We start from the raw sequence: 25,625 nt of genomic DNA, 5'->3' as shown, positions 1-25,625 counted from the left end.
GGCACACCGGAGGAATTCTTCAGTGTCACTGCTCTCTGCATGTCATCTTCACCTGATGCGCAGGTGAGACCCTTTGGCTCTCGTTACTACCACTGCCGTATAAGCTCCATGGGGACAACGGGATGTCATGTCTCCAGAGGCATTATGAAAACTTGGGGCCTACTGCAGAGGACATAGCGTATTGTTTAGTTTCTTAAGAGAAACCTGTGTGAAAGTTTCTCTGTCATTTTATTTGCCAATTTGCTGAGAACATTGCAGGATTAAATGTTTCCCAGTGACTTTTCACATCTGCTAATGAATTCAGCAAAGCATTTATTGGTGACTTCATGTGGCCTAATTGTGGTAATAACTTAATATGATTAAAGTTAATCAAACACCATGTCAATAAGTTGGAGCTATGTCTTTTCCACTGATGAAATTTATCACTGAGATATGATGGCCCATATGTTCACTTCAAGTAACTTTCCAGAATTCTGTTGATGTATCCATAAAGTTACATAATTAGGAAAAGTAATTGCTCAAGTCAGTGGGGATGTCCAAGGCAACAGCAGCCACTGGCCTGCATCACTCCATCGCTAGGCACTCTGGTCTGTTGATGCCAATGAGAACAAGACTGCCTTCTCTGGATTTCCTTGTGTTGACTTGTTAATTTTACCTGCAGGACATTTTCCAGACCCATCCCTTCCTTCTGAGTCCCCAGGTTGAGGCTGCATTTTTTCTCGGAGACCTATCGCCTCATTGTACACTATCGTTTAGCGAAACAAAGCAAAGACACGTGTGATTAATGCCACCAGAGTCCACGCGACATGGCGGGGTGGGGGTGGGAGGGGTGATACATCAAAAACCGAGGCTGACTGGAAAGAGAAGGATGTTCTTCAAGACGTGACAACGTGGATGGACCTGGAGGACATGATGCTCAGTGACATGACCAGTCACAGAAGGACAAGTACTGCATGAGTCCACTTACATGAGGCACCTGAAATAGTGAAATTTATATAGAATCCAAACATGGAATGGCCGTTGTCAGGCTCTGGGGGCAGGGGCTGGGGGAGTTGTTAACTCTTTGGGCATGATTTCACTTAGTAAAATAAATGCGTTCTAGGGACATGCTGTGCGACATTGTTCCCGAACTCAACGCTGTGTCATGAAATCGAACCACTTGACCACGTTTAGCATTGACACTTGCCAGTCGAAGCTGGTCTTTCACATGTAAGACCAACTCACTAGTAGCCAGGCGGATCAGACTGTTTGGTTATCTTAAGTATGCGGGCATTTTCCCGCCAAATCGCATCGTAATGCGGGGCTTTTTTGACATTTTCTCGCCAAAATTAGACTTTCCGTAAAATATTCATATCTTTCGATCTATTTCATATTTTTCTATGAAACTTTCAGTGTTTTAGTTTAAAAAGAGGTCTCTATTTATTTACTTTGCAAAATTTTTGCCGGTTCCAACTAGAGGCGATATGACGAGTTTACTCGTTTCCCACAAACAATGTGTTAAGTGTCCAGTGGGTTTCTTTACGTGATACTGTGAAAGTCCACTTTTACCTTTCGCTCTTACGTTTGCATCATTCTTAGAGCCCTTCCTGGTTTTATTGTCCCCTTCTCGTGTATTGCTTTCATTTTGTTATGCCCACATAGGTGTTCCAAGTGCCACTGGCTTCCCTTAAAAAGACCTCATTAAGTAAACGCACCCACCTCCCTCCACCGTGCCGCCCTGAGAGAGTTTGTCAAACAGGGTTTGTTCACGTCTCTTTTCCATATTCACACTCATTGTGCATTGTCGATCTCACAAGCTTTAGGAACTAGAGCATTTCCAGCATTTCTTGAGCTATTTCTTTACACATATTCTTCCATAGGCGCTTTAGAATCAGTTTGTTAAGTTTTCCGTACATTTTGATGGAATTCTCATTGAATTGAAAGATTTTGCAGAATTCAATTACAATATTGAATCTTGTTATCTATGATATTGGCATTTCTCCCCATTTAATCCTTTCTTCCATTATATCTTCCAATAACGTGTTGTTTTCTTCCATAAAGGTCTTGCACATTTTTGTTAGATTTGACTGCGAGTATGGGTGCTTCAGATTTTGCTGACACTGTGAGTGACAGTTTTAAATTATACCTTGTGGTTATTGCTGCTGTCAAAAAATCCGGTGAATTTTGTGCTTTGCTCTTGTTCCTGCAAATCTCGTGGAACTTTTATTGATCTCAATAGTTTATTCATAGATTCTCTTGGATTTTGCATGTAGACAGTTGTGTCATTAGCAAGAAAATAATAGTTTTGCTCTACTTTTTCATTCCTTATAACTCTTACTGTTTTTAATTTTTTACTTTACTACAGTGCTTTGCAACTCCAGTTCGTAAATGAGAGTAGTGGTAACTGCACACACTGTTTGTTTCTCATTTTCATGGGTCATGTAGGCTGTCCCTCTTCCTAATGTCTTCTTCTTGCCTGCCTGTCATATTTTCCCAGGTCTCTACCTGGCCCCAGTGCTCACTCCTAGCTGGTTATGATTCGCCTTTGAAGATCCTCAGACAAGTGGGAGGTGTGGGAGTGAGCTGTGGGAAGACCACCCACCTGGGCTTGTCACCCAGTCAGGCTTCATGTTCCCAGCGTCCCCTAAGTTGCACACTGGGCGATGGCAGCCTCTTCTTCCCCTACCTGCGTCCCCTCATATGTACTAGCCAGATACTGGGCCACAGACAATAAAAACAACAGTCTTAACCTCCAGCCAGGTGAGGTAAGCCTACGTCCAGTTCGTCGCTTCTCAACTACCCATCAGCCCCGGGGACCCACTGGTACCCTTTTCCAGGGACAGAGCCTGGCTCTGTGGCAAAGATCAGCTTCCACGAGGAGGTCAAGTGTGGTGGGATATTCCAGGCGAGTGATACATGGGTTTGCCCAATCCCTCATGTCTTTCGTGTGATGAGTCCCCAAAAACTGTGCCTCCCTTTCTTTTCCTTTGCTCCTTGTTCACTGTGTGTGTGGGAGTGAACATATGGCAGGGACAGGAAGCTGGGGGTGGGTGGGGGCAGAGACCCTGGGGGCTGGTTCCAGCCTCCCCCTCACCTGGCCCAGCATTTCCTGGTGGGAGGAAGCCTTTGTTTCGCAAAATTGCAGAATGGAGGTTCCCCTCTCCAGCTGTATGCTTTCCCATGTGATCCCTTTAGGATTGAAACAGTTAACGGGTTGGCAGCAGGGGGTGGTTCCACATCCTCTGTCAGTTCCCCAGTAGAAAACAAGCACTCGGAGAAAATACACTTTTAAGGAGAAGAAAGAGTGGATGGGCTGAGGTTTCTGTCCTTCACTGGATAGATTCATGATTACATGATGGCACACAACAGGCTAACATTTTCCAATAGGAAGACATGGGTCAGTCACTTTCAGGATGACCTGCAAATTGTCTCTGAGCTCTGATCCCAGAGGGCTCCCAGTTAGACTCAGGATTTTCTTGCTGAGTTAGCAGTCATTCGCTGCTGCTTCTGCAGTTGATTTATTACTTAAAGTGCTAATTAGCCATACACTCAGCATCTCCTATCATACTTGACCTTCAACGTTGGGTTATTTTCTAATTAGAATAATTTCTCATGCCTCTCCCATTAAGTGGAGGGGCTTTTGGGGTTCTTTGCCCCTCCTTCCAGGGACCCTGAGACACTCCAGGAGGCATGGAAAATATAGCTGCTGCCCATCTGCAGCTACTTCAGCCCTCCCCCAAGCTCTTGACAGGATAGATGGTTCTCTCTTGACAACTTGTTGTTATTGAGATGGACCCTAATTTTACATTGTTTTTTGAAAGATGAATTAAATGGCATTGTATAAACCACACTGGCATACTTTTTCAAAAAAACAATGTCTAGCCCTTTCCTTCCTTGGTGAGGTCTGTCCAGTTCCTGGCCAAGATCCTGGAGTGACATGCTGTTTGTGCTGTGTGGGGTCAGCATGACAGATTTTATGATATCAGTGGTGATAAGGAGAATCTGTGACTTTCAGCTGATGCTCACCACGCACCAGGACCTGCCCTAAGTTAAGGACAAGTGACTACAGCTCACTCAGTCATCACAACATTGCTGTGGGGGAGAACTGCTATTTTCCCTATTGATCAAAAGAGGAAACTGTCTACAACAACAAAAAACATCAAGCCTAAGAGAAAGCTTGTAAGAGTTTATTTGAGCCAAACTGACAATTGCTGGGAAGCAAAATCTCAACAGATTGAGAAAATGCTCCAAAAAATGGCAGTTTGCAGCTTGTTTTACACATAAAATGAAAGGAGGAGTGTTAAGTGAAAAACATTGGTGGTGGATTAAAGGGGAGGGAAAAAGCAAAGCAGGGAAATCTCGGATTGGGTAAAAGTAAATTGGAAAGACAAGTACTTCTTTGACATACCTAATACAGGATAGTTAATAGTTTACTTTTTACATCACATAGAGATGGTAATTGGGACAAGAATAATAATGAAGGATTCTGTAGTTTTCTGCTCAGGTGATGGGAGAAGGGATTACTCTGACATTCCAAGGGCATGTTATCCTAGATGTAAAAAGACAGTGGACAGGCTCACTTCAGGTAGAGGTTTACCTTTGTCAAGGAAGCTTCAGGGCAAGGATGTGACTTCCCGCCATGGACCACCTTAGTTAGGAATTGTTATGTTCACACCATCCTATGTGGTTATTTTGAGTCTCCTAAGCTTGTCAGGTGTAACATGTGGCCCCTTTTCCGTCCACAAAACAGGCACGGGTGGTTAAGGAACTGGCCTGTGGGAGAGCTGTGGCTTGAGCCTTGTTCGTCTGATGTTAGGGCCTGCTCTCTTCAACACCAAATAGGAACAGTTTCCACCGATGAAAAGATAGAAGCCGTTGTTACTGAACTCACGTTGTTACTGAACTCAGGTTCGGCTGCTTGCTGCTCATGAGCCAGTGATCAAGAGACAAGGGTTGGTGGAAAGAAAAGTAGGTTTATTCAAAATGCCGCCATTCCAGAAACATGGCAGACTGATATCTCAAAGACCACCTTTCCCGTTCCTAGAATGGCTGGGAGTTTTATAGATACACAAGAACAAAGGAAAGGGGGAGTTAGCCATGTGACTTGTCCGAAAGAAACATCTCCTGGGGTCCAGTTTCTTCCGCGATGGTTAGCTCGAACCCGGTGATAGGGGTGATTCATAGGAGGATGTCATCTGACGGAAATTGCAGTCCAGAATTGCGGCCTGCTTGCCGGTGTCCAGATAACTGAGGGCTGACTGAGTTTCTTTCAAGTCGGCATTTTGCCAGTTAACCAGATTAACGAGGTGTGCACGTAGCCTCAAGAAAACAGTTATTGAATGAGGTAAGAGGGAAAGGGGAAAAAAAGGAAAAAGAACTAAATTGTTAAATCTTGAAAAATACACCATAACAACCTGAAAACCAGTCAGTGGTCAGTCATTGACTTGGTGACACTCTTGTCTGACAGGTGCACCTCCTCTGTACATCATCTCTGTAAACCTCTACTTTGGCTACCCTGTGTTCCAATGGTGGCTTTTTCATTCAGTTGCTCATTCAACAAAAGCTTAGAGTGGCGGCTGGATGGCTCAGTAGGTTAGAGCGCGAGCTCTGAACAACAGGGTTGCTGCTTCGATTCCCACATGGGCCAGTGAACTGCGCCCTCCACAACTACATTGAAGACAATGAGCTGCCGCTGAGCTTCCGGAGGGGCGGCCGGATGGCTCAGTTGGTTAGAGCGCGAGCTCTCAACAACAGGGTTACCGGTTCAATTCCTGCATGGGGTGGTAGGCTGTGCCCCCTGCAACTAAAGATTGAAAACGATGACTGTACTTGGAGCTGAGCTGCACCCTCCACAGCTAAATTAAAGGACGACTTTGAGCTGATCGGCCTTGGAGAAACACAATGTCCCCCAATATTCCCCAATAAAAAATTTAAAAGCAAAAAAAACCCTAAATGCTTAGAGTACCCTAAGTGTGGGTTTTTGGAATTGTATTGGAGCTCCAGTGGGGAGCAAAGCAGAGCTGTATTTCCCCATTGAGATTACAGTCTAGCTAGAAAGATTAGGGGGAAAACATTTGCAGTAAGAGGACTGTTCCCCCGTTGCCACCACCTGACAGCCAGTGGTGAACTAATCACAGGCTGCCTCTGGCTGGAGTCAGGAAGAACAGGTCTCAGAGGCTGCTGGTGACGCCCTTCAGGGTGATCCTCTTGAAAACATCTGCTTTTGCTTTGTTCCCAGTGGATCTGTTTTTCTTTCCTAATGGACATTGCAGTAATGACCAATAAGAATGGAGTAAGTAATCACCAAGATGAATGAGAGGGGTCCCTTCGCAAGGGGTGCTTATCACCCCATGCCATTGTGGCCAGCGGGTGGCACAGGAGGGGCCTCAGGCTCTGACGGGTGGTCTACTACAGGTGCAGAGGGAGTGAGCATGAAGGGAGAAGTGTGCTGAGAAGTCTGCTGGGTCACAGAGGGACCATTGTGCACAGCTCCCCAATGCGGATGGCTTGCTCCTGAGTGAACATCAGCCGTCAGCTGCCCACCTGCGCCCGCCCAGACGTGACAAGCGCACTGGCCGCCCAGGCTCACTTCTGCTATGGAGCCTCCACTCCCTGTGCTAGTCTCCTGCTGCTGATGTAGCAAATTACCAGGAACTCAGTGGCTCTAAACAGCATAGATTTATTACCTTTGGCAATGGAGGTCAGGGTCCTAAAAGTAAGGTGTTCGGGGGTGCATCCTTCTGGTCCCTATAGAGGAGAATCCACTTCTTTGTTCTTCCCCAACATTAGAGGCTGCCTGCATTCCTAGCTACTGTGTTTCCCCGAAAATAAGACCTAGCCGGACAATCAGCTCTACTGTGTATTTTGGAGCAAAAATTAATATAAGGCCTGGTATTATTTTATATATTTTATATTATATTGTGTTACATTACATAAGACCCGGTCTTACATTAATTTTTGCTCCAAAAGACGCATTACAGCTGATGGTCTGGCTAGGGCTTATTTTCGGGGAAACACGGTAGTGAGCCCTTTGTGCACAAAGCTAGCCTCTCTGGGTCTTCTGATATCCTCCCTCCCTCTCGTGGAGCTTGTAGTCTACTGTAAACATAATTACAAACAAAGATATAAATGCAATATCCTGACTTTATATGTGAGAAAATGGAGACTCAGGTGAAGTGAGTTGCCCAAAAGACTTAGTGATCAGATGGAGTAGTTAGTTCTAAGTTCAGCTCATATTTCGGAATTCCAGACCAGAGCACTTTTCGTGGCCAGGATGATACAGTTCCACTCAACAGGTGTTCAGGAGGATTTACTCTCCCAACTTCTGAAGGAGAAGCTTTGAGCTGACATTTAGATGTGTGTGTGTGTGTAAGTACATTTGACATCAGAGTAAATTCTCCGTTAACGTTTGCTGAATCACAATTGATTTCAGAGCCTCCGACACAAAGTAGCAGCGGTGGGATCCACGTCATGTTTTGTCTCCGGGCAAATGGAGGATCCAGGTGCTGCCATTTCCCTTCCCATCCTTACAGTCTGCCTGCAGCCCATCCAGCCAAGAGCCCCACGACCTTCCCAGAACAAAGCATAACACTGGTGGAGGTGGAAGGAGCAGCCAGTGACACATTCCCAGGGGCCACTTAGTCACTCAACACTCTACTAGACACCTGCTGTGGACCAGGCAGAGGGAAGGTAGGGATGTTATTTTAAAAGCATACAGTTAAAGAACACTTCTAAGAAGCATGTCATAATTTATAAAAACATTTTTCTAAAATACGAATACCTACTATATGCTTCCTGCATGTATTCCAAGTATGAAAACACATTTTATAAAGTACTAAGATCAAATACTTAACATATCTCTCACTATACACCAAGCAGTTTTAAATATTTTGCATACGTTAGCTCATTTAACTCAAAAAAATCTTATGTGGTAAGTTGTGCTACTACCTCCATTTTTCCTGTGAGGAAAATGAGGCGGAGAGAGGTTAAGGCCTTACTTTGTTCACACCTCCATTGCTGAATCCCAACCACAGCAATCTCCTGAGGGCTCTTACCCACTGTGATCTGAACTCTGCAGCCTGAGTCAGTGACCTGCCTCCTCCCGGTCGCTTCCTCTAAGCCCTACATTCTTTTTTTCCTAACGGGGGAAAAAAAACCCCACATGTTGAAGCTGGTCCCCCAGAACATTTACAGCCTTCTAGAAAGATCTGAACAATATTCTAAGTCGTTTGTAAACAGTACTTGAGCCTTAAAGCTAAGTATGAAAGGTAATCAGGTGCACAGGTTTGGGGGTGGCGGTCAGCTGCACTTCTGAAGTTCTGTTTCCGGGGCAGGGGTAGGGTTGGAAAACAGCCCATTAAAGCAGTAGTCGAGTATACGGTCACCAGGATGCAAGTACTTTGAAGGATGCAGTAATTCAAGCCCTTTCCTGCCCCTCCAGTGTGAACACATATAGGGTGCCCCCCCCCCCCCCCGCTCCATGCGGACCCAGTTCTGGAAATAAAGAGGAAATAAGAGTTTTGGCCCAAAGGTCCTCATTTAGTCACTTACTGCTTTCTTCACTCATCGAACTAATGCACATTTATTGAGCTCCTTCTAGGTACTGACCTCCGTTCTGGGCTCCAGGGAAACAGATGCAGCCCCCATGTTCTAGTCCGGGGAGGCAGACAACAGAGAAGGAAGTAAGTTAATAAAGACAATTTCAGAAAATAACATACCACAAGCAAAGCAGAGCAGGTGATGGAACACTCGCCGTTTCTGCAGGGGGAGGGCCAGTGCTCAGTTTAGGGAAACATCTTTGGGCAACCCAAAATGACAGGGCTTGGAATAACTCAGAGTGCCAAGGGGGAGGAACGTGAGGTTCCAGGGACCCCTTCCTAACACGCTGGGGGCTACACACGGACGGGGAGGGAGGGAGGCCCACTGCGCACGCGTGCTGTCGGGGCCGAGGGTGAAAGTCCAGTGGAGACGGCCTGCCAATCAGCGCGGCTGGGGGCGGGGCTTCGCCGCAGCGCTCCCCGGTAGGCCGCGGGCGACTTCCGGCAATAAACCCGCGGCGCGAGGCCGCGGTCTGGTGGGGAGGCGGAGGCGGGCTGCGCCCCGGGTGGGGACTGGTATCCGTGGCACCGCAGGTAAGGACCGCGAGCGTCAGACCCACGTACGCGCTTCTCTGGGGGACGGTGCGCCAGGCGAGGTCCGGGGCGGTCGGTGGGCTTGCGCCCGCCACTGCGTGACCTCGGCGCCCCCGCGCCCCCGCCTTGGCCGGCGCCCCCGCCGTGGGGGCCTGCGTGTGACCCCCGCAGAGCGGCCCTTGCTCTCCGCCGTCTTCAGGACTCCTCCCGTCCCTCGGCCTGGCGCCCTCCCGCGTGCCCTTCGGCGCGGGCCTTGTGTCCCCGCCCGCCCCGAGCCCCTGCCTCCCGCGGGCACCTGCCTGGTGCGACCCTGCTTCCCGCGGCGGCTCGCTCGCTGCCTTCCCTCCGGGGCCCCTCGCCCGCAGCCCCGGTCTCCTTCTCAGCTGCCTGCCCTGCGTGTTCCTTGCAGACGACAGTTCTGAATTTTGCATCCTCCCCTGCGCTGTAAGCTCGGTTTGGACCCTTCCGTCCCTGGTCCATCTCGCTCCAGGGCTTATTCGAACGCATTTGGAAAACTCAGGAATCTGTCGCTTCCCCCCCCCCCCCCCATGAAGCCCACTTCTCTCGCTCCTCGCAAATCCTTGACGTTCAGCCCTATCAGAAAAGGCACATTTTCTCTTACTCTTTCACATTCCATATTTCCCTCTTTCTTCTTACGTTCTCCATTTCCATGAAGCATCTGTGAATCTCTCCCAGGCATTCTTACAGTAAATCCCATTTCCGATTCTCCGCCCTCAATTTGCCATTTCTTAATGTTCTTTCTGGATCAGATTTTTTTCACAATTATAATCCATATGGACGTTTGACCCTAAGTTACTTGGAAACCTTGTAAGAAAAAGAAACCAATAAAGGTCAAATGCTTATCAAATTGAGTACCAGTCATTCTTTCTTAGAACAATGAAAATTATTTTTTCAAATTTTATGATGAAAAATATGAAATAAGGGGTAAAAACTCCTTTGTCAGTTTTTTCCTCTATGAAACCGCCTTACTATTATTTTCGTTATAACTTGTTTGTTCTTTTTTTCCTGTTCTTATATATTTGTAGTTTTTATAGCGCCAGCTCTTGTTCAACACTTACGAGTGTTTATTGTTTTGAAGATCAGCCTAAATAACTGCTGTAAACTGGTTACTCCGTTTCCTTTTCATCTAACTAAAAACAAATAGAAAATACTTGTAGCTTTTTAAAATTTATTAGTTGTTTCCTGTTGTGTTTTCCTTGTCTTAGTGTTTTTATTTTTAGATCAATTATTACTTTAGATAGTTTTTGGTGAAATGTGTAATGTAAATAATGTCAAGTAACTGCAGTTTTATAACATCTGTTTTCATAGGATGTTCAAGAATTGCTATTATAAAAATATAGTGACAGCGTGGCCTCTGGAGTAGGATTCCAGGAGTGTAAAATGCCAGCTCTGCCAAAGTTTCAGCCTCAGTTCCTTCATCCATAAAATAGAGAATGAAACCTGTAACATGGTGATGAGAACATTTCCTACCTTGTAGGGCAGTGTGAGGACTGAATGCGGTAGTGCAGGGATCTTGTTAGAGTCATGCCTCGCCCATGCTAAGAGCTAATAAATGTTTGCTGTTATTATAATTATTAGTTAACACAAAGTATGCTTGTTGAGAGACAGTCCTTGATTAGTTTTGATTCTCTCATGTCAGGATTTTCCACTGGCCAGCGAGCTTCACGAAGCCCTGTTCTCCTGGGCTCCATCTCCAGGTCCTGCCCTGTAAAATACAGACTAGGGAGATTTACAGTAGTGTGGCCTCATGTGCTCTCGGACATCAGGACATCAGTTGCCATAAAATGTGCCTAAAATTGCAAATTGTACCAGTTCTTTGCCACGGAGTAGTCACTCTTTGAGAGTTGCTCTCACACATTTCAGGAGTAATTTCTAGTTGTTTTTTGTTTTGTTTTTGTATTTTGAAATTCTGAAAACAAAGGTCATTTTAATTGAAAAAAACTTAAAAAGAAAAAAAAAAAAGAAATACCTAGCATTTCAAGTCTTTAGCAGAACAGATAACATAAATTCTCAAAAAAATGATAGGTCATCATCATTCTAGAAGTTAGATGACTCAGATTGGGAATATTTTTAAAAAGTTGAGACCCAGGCCTTTCAAACTGCAGCTTGTCTTTGTCACCCCTCCCGACCACCCCGTAGCTTTTTTATTACTGTTCATAACTCTGCTTCCGGAGTCTGCTTTGTAGTTCATGATCTGTATAAGATTGCACTTTAGAATAAAACTTCATTGTAACCCAGAGAGCATAATGGGGCAGATCCATCAGTATACACATATACAGAGAAACAAATGTTTTCCTCTGTTTAAAATAAAAACCTTGGAAATGTACTGTTTTATTTCCATGGTACATTTAGCTGCTTTCTCTCCTTGCAACAGTGGAGCAAGATACAAACACTTAGCGGCTGAAAAATTCAGGCTAAGTGGATGTATTTCTGCAGAGTTATTAAAGTGAAAGTGAAATATCTGTAGAGTTTCGGTAGTTGTAAAAGAATCGATTATCTTCCTGGAAACACCAAGCTGACTCAGCTTTACACTGGGAACTGCGTAAACGCAACAGGGACTGATGTGAGGCGTGAATGTAAGTGCATTAAGTGGTGAACTGATATCGTGGCTAAGTGGTAAGTACAGTGTGTGTGTCACAGTTTTAAAACATTTCGTTAGCTGAGGTGTCAGCAGGCAGTTTCTGTTGCCTACTAGCTGTTCTTTCTGGGTCCATCCTCCGGTTCTGTCTATCCTGCAGTCCCTGGCAGATTCTCCAAACAACTGCTTATGCTGAGGCATAGCTCAAAAACTTGCAATTATTCAGAGAAGTCTAAATTCTGTTGATGGGCAACATTCTCCAGATCTGGCTTCGTCACCTTTTTTGGCTGCTACGGGCCAACCTGCTGATCCATTTCTCCGTTTCGGCCTCCTTTTCTACTTATGATTCTCAGATGTGTCCCGTACATTCCTATCTTCGTATTTTTTTCACCAACCACTTCTGTGATTGGTGTTTTTTCCCTTGCCTCCATTCTCTTAAGATCTAACCGTGCTTGAAGGCCAGGCTCAAGTCCCAGTTTCCCCTCAGAGGTTTCCCAGATGATTTGTTTTTCCTCTGAATTTCTTTGAGTCATTCTCTTTACTACTCAGTCAGCACTCACATTACAAAATTGCGCATCTGTCTATGTTTTTACATATTTTAAATATATTTACATATTATATTGTGTGTATGTGTGTGTGGGTTGGGCTTCTCACTTGTTTTGCTGTTGTTTTTCAGTTCCCTAGCTAGATGGTGCACCCTTAGGAAAGGGGCACGCAGGATAATAATGCATTCTGTCTCCTCGAATGCTCGTGATGGAAGTCTTCCTGTGTTCGGTCTATTGAGCGATACGATATCTACACAGTTGCCACTTGATTTTGTTTAAGTCACAGAATTCTGAATCCACACTTTTAGTATGATATTGAGAGATACTGATACTTTTGACAGTCGTCAAAGATGGTTCTAACATATTTTTCTCTTACGTGTTTTTTATGAGACTACATTTGCCATTTAAGTGTCATCTGCTACATCGTGGGACTTCTTTTGTGTAAGTGTTCCGTAGCCAGTATCTGAAGCTTCTTGAAAATCGGGGGCATCCTGTCAGAGACAGTCTTAGATAATTCACTGGACTGGCTGGTCATGGGTGGTGGCTTTTGCATGTTAGGGTGATCAGCTTGTGAAACAAACCTGTGAGATGAGCCTTGTCAAAATAGTTTCAAGGAACGGCTTTTAAGTCTCTTCTAAAGCAAGAATTTAAATTAATATGTGATTGAAAAAGATGCTTTCTGATTATAAATTAAGCTGAGCAAGGTTTTGGGATCCTCTTGGTAACAAAGGAAAATTACGTCATCATTCTTTTTATATATCAGTTCAGGAGTTGAGCTCTTGTCATTGAACCAGGAATATTGTTGAGGGCTTATAATTTCCTTCTGAAAAACTTTTTGTCTCCTTTAAGCCAGTAATAATGCCTACTTACTAACCTTCTTTGTTAGTTACACTAAATATAGTAGGGAGGTAGCATTTTGAACGCTTTCATCTCTCACGTACTCTATAATATAAATAGTCTACATCAGTGAAATACCCCGTCTACTCTGCATATGAGATTAATATTACTTGACTGAAACTATTTTCGGTTGAGTTATCAGCTACCATTCTGTGGGTAAATTCAGTGTATATTTTTTAGTTCTTGGAGTACTGGCTTCTTTATAACGTTTTCTTCTTTGTCGATCATTTCTTTCTTAAAATACATTGTTTTCTTGACTTCCTGCTTCTCCTCCTACCTCTGTGTGTCTTTTCAGTTTCCTTTCTTGGCTCGTCTTCATCTGCTTGTCCCTAAATTCATGTCAGTGTCCCTTAGACTTTTCCCCTTGGCTCTCTTCTTTTCCTATTCCATATACTCTATGATAGCTTTGCATGGCCTTGATAACTGTTTTAAGTGCTGAGGGTTTTCCTATCTTGCTCTCCGGCCTTACTCTGTCTCCTGGGCCATGGGTCTGTCTGTGCATGCGTTCATTCAGTGTTACTGAGCTCCTGTTGTATGCCTGGCTGGCACTGGTCAATTGGGTAATTGGAATACAGAGTTGAACAAGACATTGCATTTTCTTGGACGAAGACAGCAATTATTACTGTGAGGGCACAGGGTGGTGACACAGACCATGGGACAGGCAGAAGAGCAGCCAGGGCGTTGTTTGGCCCGGAGGTCAGGGAAGCCTTTCTGGGGGGGCCGGGGCAGTTTGAATCTGTGATGTGAATACCTGAGGCACTCCTTAGCCCTCACTGTGCTTGAGAACCACTGGTGGACCTTTCAAGATGATGGAGCCATCACCGCTAACACTCATACTATGTAACTGCTCTGGGGTGGGCTAAGCACTTGTGTCTTTTAAAACCCTCCCAAGACTTAATGTACAGCAGGGGTTGAGAACCGCTGATCAAAGGAAGGTGATTTCAGGCAGTGGAAGAGCTGGTGTTTGAGGTCTGGCTGCACCCATTTGTAATCTTTATGAAGATAACAGGGTGTGTTTCATCATTTTTAGGTCATACTGTTTACACCTGGAGTCTAGTACAGTGCCTGTCCCCAAGGGGCATAGCTAACTTGACAGGCGTGTCCCAAACTGAAACTATCACCTCTTTGTTCCTTGCTGCAGTCACGTACCCAGAATCCAAGTCTGGGTTATCGCTTAGATTTCCCCTCCCACGTGCAGCCAGTCCAGGACTGTCCCTTGCCCGTGGTCCTTCCAGGACCTCGTAGCCGGCTTCCCTTGGAGGCAGTGAATGAGAGAGCAGAAGACCACGAGCATGACGGAAATCCCTGGGTGGTTGTTGCCTCCGCCTCCTGAACATTTCCAGACTCTTCTCTTCCCGCTGTTCCTGTTGCAGCAGTGCTCTGTCACCTTTTAAAGGCCATTGGTCAGTAGGGTCCAGTCCTGGTTTTTCCAGCTGGTGTACCCCCTCTGTTCCCCACAGTGTAACCCTGATGTCTTTGTCAGGCTCTGTGACAAAGACACATACCCGTTAAGCTCCTGATCACATACTGATCTGATCACATACCCGTTAAGCTCCTTTCTCGGCCCTCCAGCTCCTTTGACTCGATCTCTCCCTGAAGCGCCCCCACTTCTGGCCACACCTGCACTTCTTGCCGATCCCCCACCCCGACCCCCCACTGATACTGTGAGCTTCGGCCTAACTCAGCTGAACAGTTGATGAACACGAACATGTTTCATGCCACGTTGCTTCTGATTTTCTTTTGGTGGAGTTCCTTCGTCACTCCCTCCCTCCTACATGTCCTTCAGGCACGAATGAAGATGTCACCTCTGGTGAACCTCACAGCATGTGCAGTGTTGGGCTGGTGAATCCAACCACACTCACCGAGCTCGTCAGTCTGGTACGGCTGAGGTCTGTGTTACCTTCACTCCTCTGCCGCCAAGCCTGGCCAGCAATTAAGGCCCGTGCAGATGTTTAAATACTAAGTGACAACTATATTTTTTAAATTAATGAATAAATGTTGTAAGTGAAAAGAAACCAGTGAATTATACATATATATATTTTTAACATAAATTAACTGTTTTTTATAGAACTATGCCATTTTTGGGTCAGGACTGGAGGTCTCCTGGATGGAGCTGGATTAAAACAGAAGATGGCTGGAAAAGGTGTGAGTCCTGGAGTCAGGAGCTGGAAAGAGAGAATAACCAGCGGAACCTTGATCACAGCGTGTAAGTTACCGCTGATTAGGAGCCGGGTCCCGTAAGAGCCTGCTGAACCTTTACGTCTTACCTAGTTCTCAAGTCGCTAGAAAGCTCTGTGACTTGAGATTTTGGCTGAGAATTGTCCACACACAAGGCTGGTGTGAGGACAAAAGTTGTTCAGCTAAAGACTGAGCCCAGTAGATTGCCTGGTCCCCACACAGAGGTACTGCTTTTGTCATGGATTAAGGGCTTGCTGCCGGACACGCATAGAAGCCAATACATGTCATCAGCTTTTGAGAAAAGAGAGGGCTTTCACTGTGACGCCCACCAGCAAGGAGGCAGGAGGCAAGGCTCCAGTCTCTCTCCTCATGGGGTTGGGGACAGCGGGACGGGCTGGCATGCGGAAGTGCTGGTGGGGCAGGTTTCAGTGCGAGTGGTTTTGGAATCTGACCACTTACACGAAGAAATACATGGTCAGGGACTTCAGGGCCCGATCTTCCCAGACAGCAGATCCTTTGCTTCTGAAAGGTTTCCGGAGTTCAAGTTCTGCTCACGTCCTGTCCTTGGGTTTCGTGCGGGGCTGGAGGTGAGGGTGGTAGGCGGAGACTGGTTCTGGGAGCGGCTGGAGGTCAGAGTTCTCTCTGCGGCGCACACTGCCCACGCTGCCCACGCTTTGGCTGCCTGACTTGGGTGTTTGGTCTGTTATCTCTGAAAGGCAACTCAGCATCTTGTTATAAACAGGATGGGACCAGTTTGAGCTGGTTCTGCAGTTATACTTTCTTCTTTTTAGTTAAAACATTTAATCGTGACAGTCATCTGAGAGATAAGTATTTTATTATTAAACCCACTTTATAGCTGAGGAAATTGAAAGATACAGTTTTGGCAATTTGTGTGAGACCCATAATAACAGTGGCTTACATAAGATGAATAAATTTCTCTTTTAAAATTTTTATCTTTTTATTAGTTTCAGGTGTACTAAACAACATAATAGCTAGACGCTCACACCCCTCACAAAGTGATAACCCCCCCATTCTCCTACCCGTCTGACATCGTAGGTATTAATAGCTGTTACAATTCCATTGACTCTATTCCCTATGCTGTACTCTACATCCCGTGACTCTATATACAGAGGATGCCAAAAAATTTATACACATTTTAAGAAAGGAAAATTGTATTAAAATTGTAATACTCAATGTATACAGATAATAAAAGATGAATACAAGTCACGTTTGACTTCTGGAATTACAAGAGGTGCTCAAAGTGGTTCCCATCAGCATAATTTTAATACACTTGATCACACCTGATTCCCCGAACAAATCCCGTTTGATTGTGGTATATGATCCCTTTCCTGTATTGCTGAATTCAGTTTGCTAATGTGTTGTTGAGGATGATTACATTTATGTTCATTAGGGACATTGCTGTAGTGTGTGTGTGTGTGTGTGTGTGTGTGTATGTCTGTCTGTGTGTGTGTCTGTGTGTGTGTGTGTGGTACTTGTCTGGTTTTGGTTTCCGGGTAGTGCTGGCCTGGTAAAATGAGTTTGAAATGTTTCCATTTCTAATTTTTTGAAAAGTTTGAGAAGGATTGATAGTAATTCTTTACATGTTTGATAGAACTAATTAGTGAAGCCATCTGGTCCTGTATGTTTGTTTGTTGGGAGGATGTTGGTTACTGATTTAGTCTTCTTATTAGTAATCGCTCTATTCAGATTTTCCCGTCATGATTTAGTGTTGGTAGGTTGTGTGTTTCTGGAACTTGACTATTTGTTCTAGCTTGTCCAATTTGTTGGCGTGTAATTGTTCATAATAGTTTCTTATGACCTTTTGTATTTCGGTGGTATGAATTGTAACATCTCCTCTTTCATTTATCATAGTTCATGAGTCTTCCTTTCTTGGTGAGTCTAGCTAAATGCTTGTCAATTTTGTTTATGTTTAAAAATAAAACAGTTCTTGGTTCGTTGATCTTTTGTATTGTTTTTTCTAGTTTCTATTTCATTTATTTCTGCTCTGATCTTTATTTCCTTTTTACTACTAACTTTGAACTTTGTTCTTTTTCTAGTTCCTTGAGGTATACATTTAGGTTGTTTATTTGAGATGTTTCTTGTTTCTTTTCTTTTTTTTTTTTTTTTAATGGGGGTAAACCATTTCTTTTCTTTTTTTTTTTTTTTTTAATTGGGGAAGGGGAACAGGACTTTATTGGGGAACACTGTGTACTTCCAGGCTTTTTTTTTTTTCCAAATCAAGTTGTTGTCCTTTCAATCTCAGTAGTGGAGGGTGCTGTTCAACTTCAAGTTGTTGTCCTTTCAGTCTTAGTTGTGGAGGGCACAGCTCAGCTCCAGGTCCAGTTGCCGTTGCTAGTTGCAGGGGGCGCAGCCCACCATCCCTTGCGGGACTCGAGGAATTGAACCGGCAACCTTGTGATTGAGAGGATGCGCTCCAACCAACTGAGCCATCCGGGGAGCTCAGCGGCAGCTCAGCTCAAGGTGCCGTGTTCAATTTTAGTTGCAGGGGGCGCTGCCCACCATCCCTTGCGGGACTCGAGGAGTTGAACTGGCAACCTTGTGGTTGAGAGCCCACTGGCCCATGTGGGAATTGAACCGGCAGCCTTCGGAGTTAGGAGCACGGAGCTCTAACCGCCTGAGCCACCGGGCCGGCCCTGTTTCTTGTTTCTTGAGGTAGGCGCTTGTCACTATGACCCTCCTTAGAACTGCTTTTGCTTCATTGTAAGTTTTGGTGTATTTCCATTTTCCTTTGTCTCAAGGTATTTTTTTAATTTCTCTTTTGTTTTCCTCTTTGACACATTGGTTGTTCAGTAGCATGTTATTTAATCTCCACACATTTGTGATAGTTCCAGTTTTAGTCTTGTAATTGAATTCTAGTTCATACCATCATGGTCAGAAAAGGTGCTTAAGATGATTTCAATTTTAATTTATTAAAGACTTGTTTTGTGGCCTAACATATGCTCTGTCCTGGGTAATGCTCCATGTGCAGCTTGAGAAGAGTGTGTCTTCTCTTTCTTTTGGAGGGAAAATTCTATATATGTCTGTTAAGTCCATCTGGTCTAACATGTCATATGATGCCAGTGTTTCCATATTGATTTTCTGTATGGACGATCTGTCCATTGATTAAAGTGGGCTGTGACTGTCCCCTACTATTATTGTATTGCTGTCTATTTCTCTCTTTAGTTCTGTTAATATTTGCTTTACTTATTTAGGGGTTCCTATGTTGGATGCATAAATATTTACAGATGTTACATCCTTTTGTTGGATTGACCCTACATATCGCCTTTCTTTGTCTCTTCTTACAGTCTTTGTTTTAAAGCCTATTTTTGTCTATTTTTAATGTAATTATAGCTACCCCAACTTTCTTTGGGGTTTCCATTTGCATGGAATATCTCTTTCCATCCCTTCACTTTCAGTGTGTGTGTGTCCTTACATCTGAAGTGAGTCTCTTATAGGCATCATATAAATTGGTCTTATTTTTTAATCCATTCATCTACTGTATGTCTTTTTTTCTTTTTAAAGATTTTATTGGGGAAGAAGAACAGGACTTTATTGGGGAACAGGGTGTACTTCCAGGACTCTTTCCAAGTCAAGTTGTTGTCCTTTCAATCTTAGTTGTTTAATCTTAGTTGTGGAGGGCACAGCTCAGCTCCAGGTCCAGTTGCCGTTATTAGTTGCATGGGGCACAGCCCACCATCCCTTGCGGGAGTCGAACCGGCAACCTTGTGGTTGAGAGGACGCGCTCCAACCGACAGCCACCATTCGGGAACTCAGGGGCAGCTCAGCGGCAGCTCAGCTCAAGCTGCTGTGTTCAATCTTAGTTGCAGGGGGCGGAGCCCCCCATCCCTTGAGGGAGTCCAGGAATAGAACTGGCAGCCTTATGGTTGAGAGGCCACTGGCCCATGTGGGAATAGAACCGGCAGCCTTTGGAGTTAGGAGCATGGAGCTCCAACCACCTGAGCCACCGGGCCAGCCCTACTGTATGTCTTTTGATTGGAGATTTTAGTCTATTTACATTTAAAGTAATTATTGATAGACACGTATTTATTGCCATTTTGTTCATTGATTTCTGGCTGTTTTGTAATTCCTTTGTTCCTTCTCTTCCTTTCATGATTTTATTTAGTGGTATGCTTAGATCCCTTTCTTTTTATTTTTTGTGTATCTTTTCTTTTTTCTTAGTGTTTACCACAAGGCTTACTCATAACTGTCTATTTTAAGTTGACAACAACTTAAATTTGTATGTATTCTAAAACTCTACATCTCCCACCATGTTTTGTTTCTTTATGTCACAGTTTTCATCTTTTTATCTTGCATATCCATTAACAGATTTTTGTAGTTACAGTTACTGTTACTACTTTTGTCTTTTAACCTTCATACTGGCTTTATGAGTGATTAACCCACCACCTTTACATTAGAATATCTGAATTTTACTATTGATTTACCTTTACCAATGAGATTTATACTTTAATATGTTTTCTTGTTACTATTTAGCACCCTTTCCTTTCAGCTTAAAGAAGTCCCTTTAATATTTCTTGTAAGGCTGGTCTAGTGGCAGTGAACTCCTTTAGATTTTCCTTGTCTGGAAAACTTATTATCTCTCTTTCAATTCTGCAGGACAACTCTAGTGGGTACAGTTATTCTTGGGTGGCAGTTTGTATTTTTAACATTTTGAGAGTATGGTGGCACTCACTTCAGGTCTGCTTAAATAACATTTTTACATATTTTCATCTGGAAGCACTTATTTCCTCCCACACACACACACACTTTTACGCTTTTTTTCCTTTTTTTTTTTTTTAACCTGACAGTATAACTACCACAAAAAAATATGGATTTTTTTCTGTTTAAAGTGCTTTGTAAAAATAGCAACTAACTTTCTTACAGTAGGCATTTTCCTTTGATTATCCTGTGTTGACTCAGACAAGGTGCTGTGTCTGACATTGGCCCCCGGGCTTTCCTGTGAATTCTGGTGAGCTGCTTCACTGGCCACGCCTGCCTTTGGTGTCCACTGGTGTGAGGAGCCCGGAAGGAGCTACTGTCCACATGCTCTGTGGACACGTTTGCTAGAAGAATGTGGTTCCTGCAGCCAGTCTGCCCGTGTGTCAGCCAGGAGTAAAAGGGACTGTCCTCCCTGAGACATGGGACAACCTGAGGGCTGGCCATCCCATGGGAGGTGTCTCAGGCGTTTGCCGGGTTCCTCTTCTCTGCTGCACGAGTGATTGTCCCCCCTCTCCTTATGACATTGTTGCCAGCTGTTTGCTCCCCTGTAGCCTGGTTTCGTTTCTGTGACAGTTTCTGGAGAGCAGTGTATTTCTCCTTTTTTCCTTAATGTGTTTGTGATTGTCTCTAGAGAAGCTGTTGAGGTTTGAAAGCTTCTGCATTCAATATTCAAGTCAGTGACAGCAAACTAGCCTGAGATTAAACATGAGAGAGAATCAGGATCAGCCAGTCCCCACGGATTGGTGTTATTTGCTGCCCGCCACTGGATGTCATGTGGTTAGTGTTTCTCAATGCACTTTTGCTTGTCTGGATGATCTGTAACTGTTGCCAGTGCTGCTTAAGTCTGCTCTGACAGTTGGGCAAATTCAGTTTTTATTCAAAACAAACGCTGGCTGTAGGAGCTTGTGTGCAGCGCCCTCCCTGGCTCTGAGCGTCAGGTCAGCCCCGGGCTTGCCGGTGGCTCAGCTCCCCAGAGCCCCGCTTTGCTGTCAGGAGGAAACACTCCGTTATCAGTGTGTTGAAGATGAGAACTGGGCGCTATTCCCAACAGCCAAGACTTGGAAACAACTGAAATGCCCACCTATAGACAACTGGATTAAGGATCTGTGGTTCATTTATACAATTGAGTATTACTCGGCTGTAAAGATGAAATCTTACCATTTGCAACGATATGGCTGCACCTAGAGAACATTATGCTGAGTGAAATAAGTCAGACAGAGAAAGACGAATACCATATGACCTCACTTATATGTGGACTCTAAAGAATTGAATAAATGACAAAGTAAACAGAAATAGTCTCAGAGATATGGAGGAAACACTGATGGTTGCTAGATGGCAGGCGGGTGGGGATGAAGAAGGGGAGGGGATTACAAAGCACAAATTGGTAACTACAGTATTGCCACGGGGATATGAAAGACAGTTTGGGGAACATAGTCAATAATGTTGTAGAGATTTTGTAGGGTGTCAGATGGGCACATTTCTTATTAGGGAGACCACTTCAGGGAGACGGTGTAGATGTCTGATCACTGCACTGTACACCTGAAGCTGAAGCTGAACACTACTGTATGTCAACTGTAATATAATTTAATATATATATAGAGTCACGGGATATGGAATACAGCATAGGGAATAGAGTCAATGGAATTGTAGTAGATACATACGATGTCAGACGGGCAATTGATTGTGGGAGAGGGTTATCACTTTGTGAGGGGTGAAATGTCTAACTATTACACTGTTTTGTACACCTGAAACTAAAAAGAAGAAGAAACAATGAAAGAGACAATAGAACAGTCTCTTAAGAGGACTGAAAAAATTTTTAAATGTTATCTTAAATTTCTTTATTAAGCAAAAATATTGTTTGAAATAAGAGTGAAATGAAGTCATTTTTACATTTAAAACAAAGTGGGTGCATGTGTACTTTTGAGGGGTGGATTGCTGTTTAGAGTCTTTTTTGCTACAAGGAAGAAACTTTTTTTTTAAAGCAAATGTGTTCACGTTAATCAGTTATTGCCTTATTTAATTTCCTTATTTCATAAAAAAAGTAAAATAAAAATTGAGAAAGCTTTTAATTAGATGTATTAAATGGGAAAAATGAATGTTCTACTTCATCTTTCCTTCAGTTAAGTGCCTTAACAGTTACCATTATTTGGCTGATGATTAATTAATAAGGAAAAGTTATAATGCAGTAATAGTTACAGTTAATTAAGTCTTTGAAAATATGGGAGATAAACAGAAATGTTGAGTGTTGACTGCACATTGGATCAGGATACATCAAGTCATTAGTCAGTACCGGGTATCATATTGTCACATTAACTCTTATCCAGAGTGTTTATAGTTTTGTTTATAACCTCCATGTTTTCAAAAGGCATTTTGAAGTCTGAAACTACCTTGGATGAGTGTATCAAAATCCTTGGGACATTCTAAAGCATGTTGAGTACTTCCTGGCATAACTTTTTTTGAGAGAACCAGGATAAATGTCAGATTTCCCAACACAAAAAGAACACATTAGACATTAACCTTGTAATTTCAAATCTGTGATGTGCTGCTTTGAAAAGTAACTGGTTGATTTCAGAATTTATAACATGATTTTAATTTGATTTCCTTAAATGCAAACCAAATATTTATCATATTTTACAGTCAAGTGAAGATCTCCCTGTAAAAATATTTTAATCAAATGTATCTTTATTGCAGAATCTTAAATAGTGAAGATGAAGAAATATTCAGTAATGAAGAACATGGGTATGCATCTAAAAAAAGGAAAAAGGGCCATTTTAGAAACGACACAAATACTCAATGTAAGATCACGTTCATTAATAATTTTATGGTATTTTACTTGTTGAATATGTTTGACATACCAGATTGCCTTGGCAGTGCTATCCAATGAAACAAAAGATGAGACAGACATGTAAATGACAGCACGTGTCAGTGTTGCCCACTGACTTTGTGGCCGACTTTCTGAAGCACATCCATGAGTTACTGAGAAATGTTTCAGTCACTCGGTCTGCTGAAGGAGATAGGGTCCTCTGGGGAGTGGTCGTCATGATCCTGGAAGCTTTGGGATTTGAGTTTTGTGAAAAATTTGACTTAAATCGAACACCGCATAAAAGCAGTGACAGAGAACAGAACGTTTTGTCAGGGTACATGATCATTTATTAATAAGTGCATTTTATACCGATCTGTGCTTTGACGTCACCGCAGTCGTTGGTGACGCTAATTTTCTTGTACATTACTAAGAGTTGGTACTGCCTTAAATCATTTTTTCATATAATGCTTCAGCACCTCCTAAACTGATGTTAGGAAACAAAGCAATTCTGTTTACATTTTAACCAAGTAAAAGCATCTCCTATCTATACAATAGTTAGTTTTGTTAGCGTATGCAACTATTTTAAGTTCCTGAAAATCTTCATTTCGAAATGATTCACAGGATTTTAAAAACAAAGTTAATTTTTATTCTAGGTTTTTATCGTGAAAAATGGATCTATGTCCATAAAGAAAGCACAAGAGAAGTAAGTATTCTGTTACAAAAAAGAGCATATTTTGTATTGTTTCTGTTGAATATGTCATATAACATAACATAATTTTTTTCAATATCAAGTCTATGGATCACATTCTAACAGATGATCTCTGATACAGTGAATCTGTGTGTGTGTGTGTGTGTGTGTGTGTACATGTTCAAACATGTGTGCATGGTGTATGGTTACTGCCTCTGGTACAAATCTGAATGAACAAAAAGCCTGTTTCAGAACAAACGTGGGCCCTGAGATAGTTTGACATTGTCTCCCCACCTTTCCCCCAAAGCTATTAATGCTGAGCCCCTGGTACCAGCAGGGAGGTGTTGGTGGACCTTCTGTGTTTGGGGAGCCCTGAGAACATGTAAACCCTCATTTAACATGGAGAGTTGCTAATACGACGTTAGTAACTGAGTGTGACTCTGCTAAGATCAGTCTGAACCTTCCCCCTCCTTTCTTTTGCCAAGTTGGCTGAAGCTTTTTTATCAGCCACCAAACAGCCTGCTTACTCTAGTTCTGCGTCTCCTTTTCCTCTGCGTGGTGTCTGGGGACACTTCCTTCTGCGGTCTGAGAAACTCTGCATTTGCCTTGTTTTATAGCAGTTGAGGGAAATAATTTAGGGGGCAATTGTATAATGATACATTAGCATTAGTTAAATGTTCCAGAAGTGTTAATAATGGATGTCCTGAAACTAGTTCTGCTTCCTATGAGGTTAAGGGTTAGATTCTGAGACAGAAAACTTATTGGACCCGTTTGGTGATGGTTCCTTTTGTTACGTGGGGATGAAACGACGCCAGTCCTTAGCACACAGTCTCACACACCATTAGAAGACAGAGTTTGGCGGAACCTGAAGTAGTTTGAGCTTGTGAAAGACTATTAAATATTTCATTTGCTCTGTTACCACACTGATGACAGAAACGATGTCCAACTTAGGCCAGTGTAAGCACCAGAAGGGGGCTTTACGGTGAGTCTGCAGAGATGGTGTGTGTCCCTGAGGAACAGAGTAGGCAGGCTCAGGAAGGGGGCAGGACTCAGAGCTGGTTGCTGGCCCTTCTGCCTCCAGCTGTGTCTGGTCTCACCAGATGTCTTGTCTTCTCACCTGATGCAGACCAGGTACTTGCTGCCTGTCAACGTGGCCGAGTTCGGCTGCCCTGCAGCCTCTGAGCGCCCCTTCCTGTGTGCATGGTTCCCGGCCCCCTCGGAGATGGGCTGCTCGTGTGGTTCAGACATGCCCTTTGCAATTCGCTCTGTGACTCAGATTTAATTCCCCAAAGAGAGGCTGTTGTGAGAAGGGTGGCTACCTGGAGAAGAGTCTGTCACACCAGCATTTAGGGTTCCGTTCGTTGGGAAGAAGTTCAAATAGAAATGTCAGTTGTGATTAATTTCAGATTTTATCAAGCCTTTGCTCCCCCCATAGCTCCCAGGAACATAGTAGATTTTCAGTAACAATATATACTGAACGTTTTAAGTAAATGCATGTTGTTGGTTTGTGCACACATTAGGACTGTTCTTGGGAGCTGGGCGCAAGCCTAATTAGCCCTCATTGTGCCTCTTTTACAGGAGACTAAGGCCTTTCACCTCTTCTCTAGACCCTCTCCTGCCTCACCTCATATTTTCTGTGATGAGTCCCCAGTTTATCTATCTGATTAACTCTGAGTTGAAAATCTCTTGAAATGTTCTTCACATTTCAAATACAGAAGATTGTGTTGAAAGGAGCCCTAAAGCCTAATGTCCAGATGTACGCAAACCCACATAGAATACAGGGTATATCATTAAGGGAAGACACCTGAAACGTGGCAGCAGTGTTTCTGTACTTAAAACGAAGTCCTGTGTTTCTTTTGTTTTCTTTGACTTTTGGACCTGTGGGTCTAATTACCAGCTTCTTGGGTTTGGGGGCGAGGCATCCCCTGCTCCCGCCTGGAAACTGCCCGTCGTCACATCCCACTGTGTCCTGCCCTCTCCTCCCGGCCGCTGTTCGCAGAGCCGCCCTCGTCCCCACTTGCTGACATGCCTCCCGCCCTTGACCTGTGTGTAGGACAGACTGCCAGACCCACAGGCCTGCGTGACTCCT

At 43.7% G+C, this 25,625-nt stretch overlaps 1 protein-coding gene and 1 long non-coding RNA gene across 15 annotated transcripts in view; one reads left to right on the top strand and one right to left on the bottom strand.

Moving 5' to 3' along the window:
* The window catches only part of FBXO25 (F-box protein 25), a 101,923-nt gene that overhangs the window by 50,574 nt on the left and 25,724 nt on the right, over positions 1-25,625 (top strand). For 11 of the 14 annotated variants that reach the window (XM_088793068.1, XM_088793069.1, XM_088793065.1 and 8 more), the window contains 3 exons: positions 15,220-15,357; positions 22,737-22,840; positions 23,502-23,551. In XM_088793068.1, coding sequence (XP_088649194.1) covers positions 15,224-15,357; positions 22,737-22,840; positions 23,502-23,551 — 288 coding nt within the window. In that variant the 5' untranslated portion in view covers positions 15,220-15,223. Of the gene's footprint in view, positions 1-8,974; positions 9,111-15,219; positions 15,358-22,736; positions 22,841-23,501; positions 23,552-25,625 lie in introns of those variants that run through there. The other 3 variants (XM_074329257.2, XM_074329253.2, XM_074329255.2) reach the window with 3 other exon arrangements.
* LOC148755143 (uncharacterized) lies at positions 4,151-8,806 on the bottom strand. Its single transcript, XR_016019280.1, has 2 exons — positions 8,587-8,806; positions 4,151-5,782 (listed from the first exon to the last, which is right to left on the bottom strand). It is a non-coding gene; the product is annotated as an uncharacterized LOC148755143 (long non-coding RNA).

The sequence above is a fragment of the Rhinolophus sinicus genome, chromosome 16 (genome assembly GCF_057876585.1).
Source record: "Rhinolophus sinicus isolate RSI-liver-muscle chromosome 16, RSI-T2T, whole genome shotgun sequence".
NCBI classification, from domain to species: Eukaryota; Metazoa; Chordata; class Mammalia; order Chiroptera; family Rhinolophidae; genus Rhinolophus; species Rhinolophus sinicus.
This window is presented reverse-complemented; position numbering and strand designations above follow the sequence as displayed.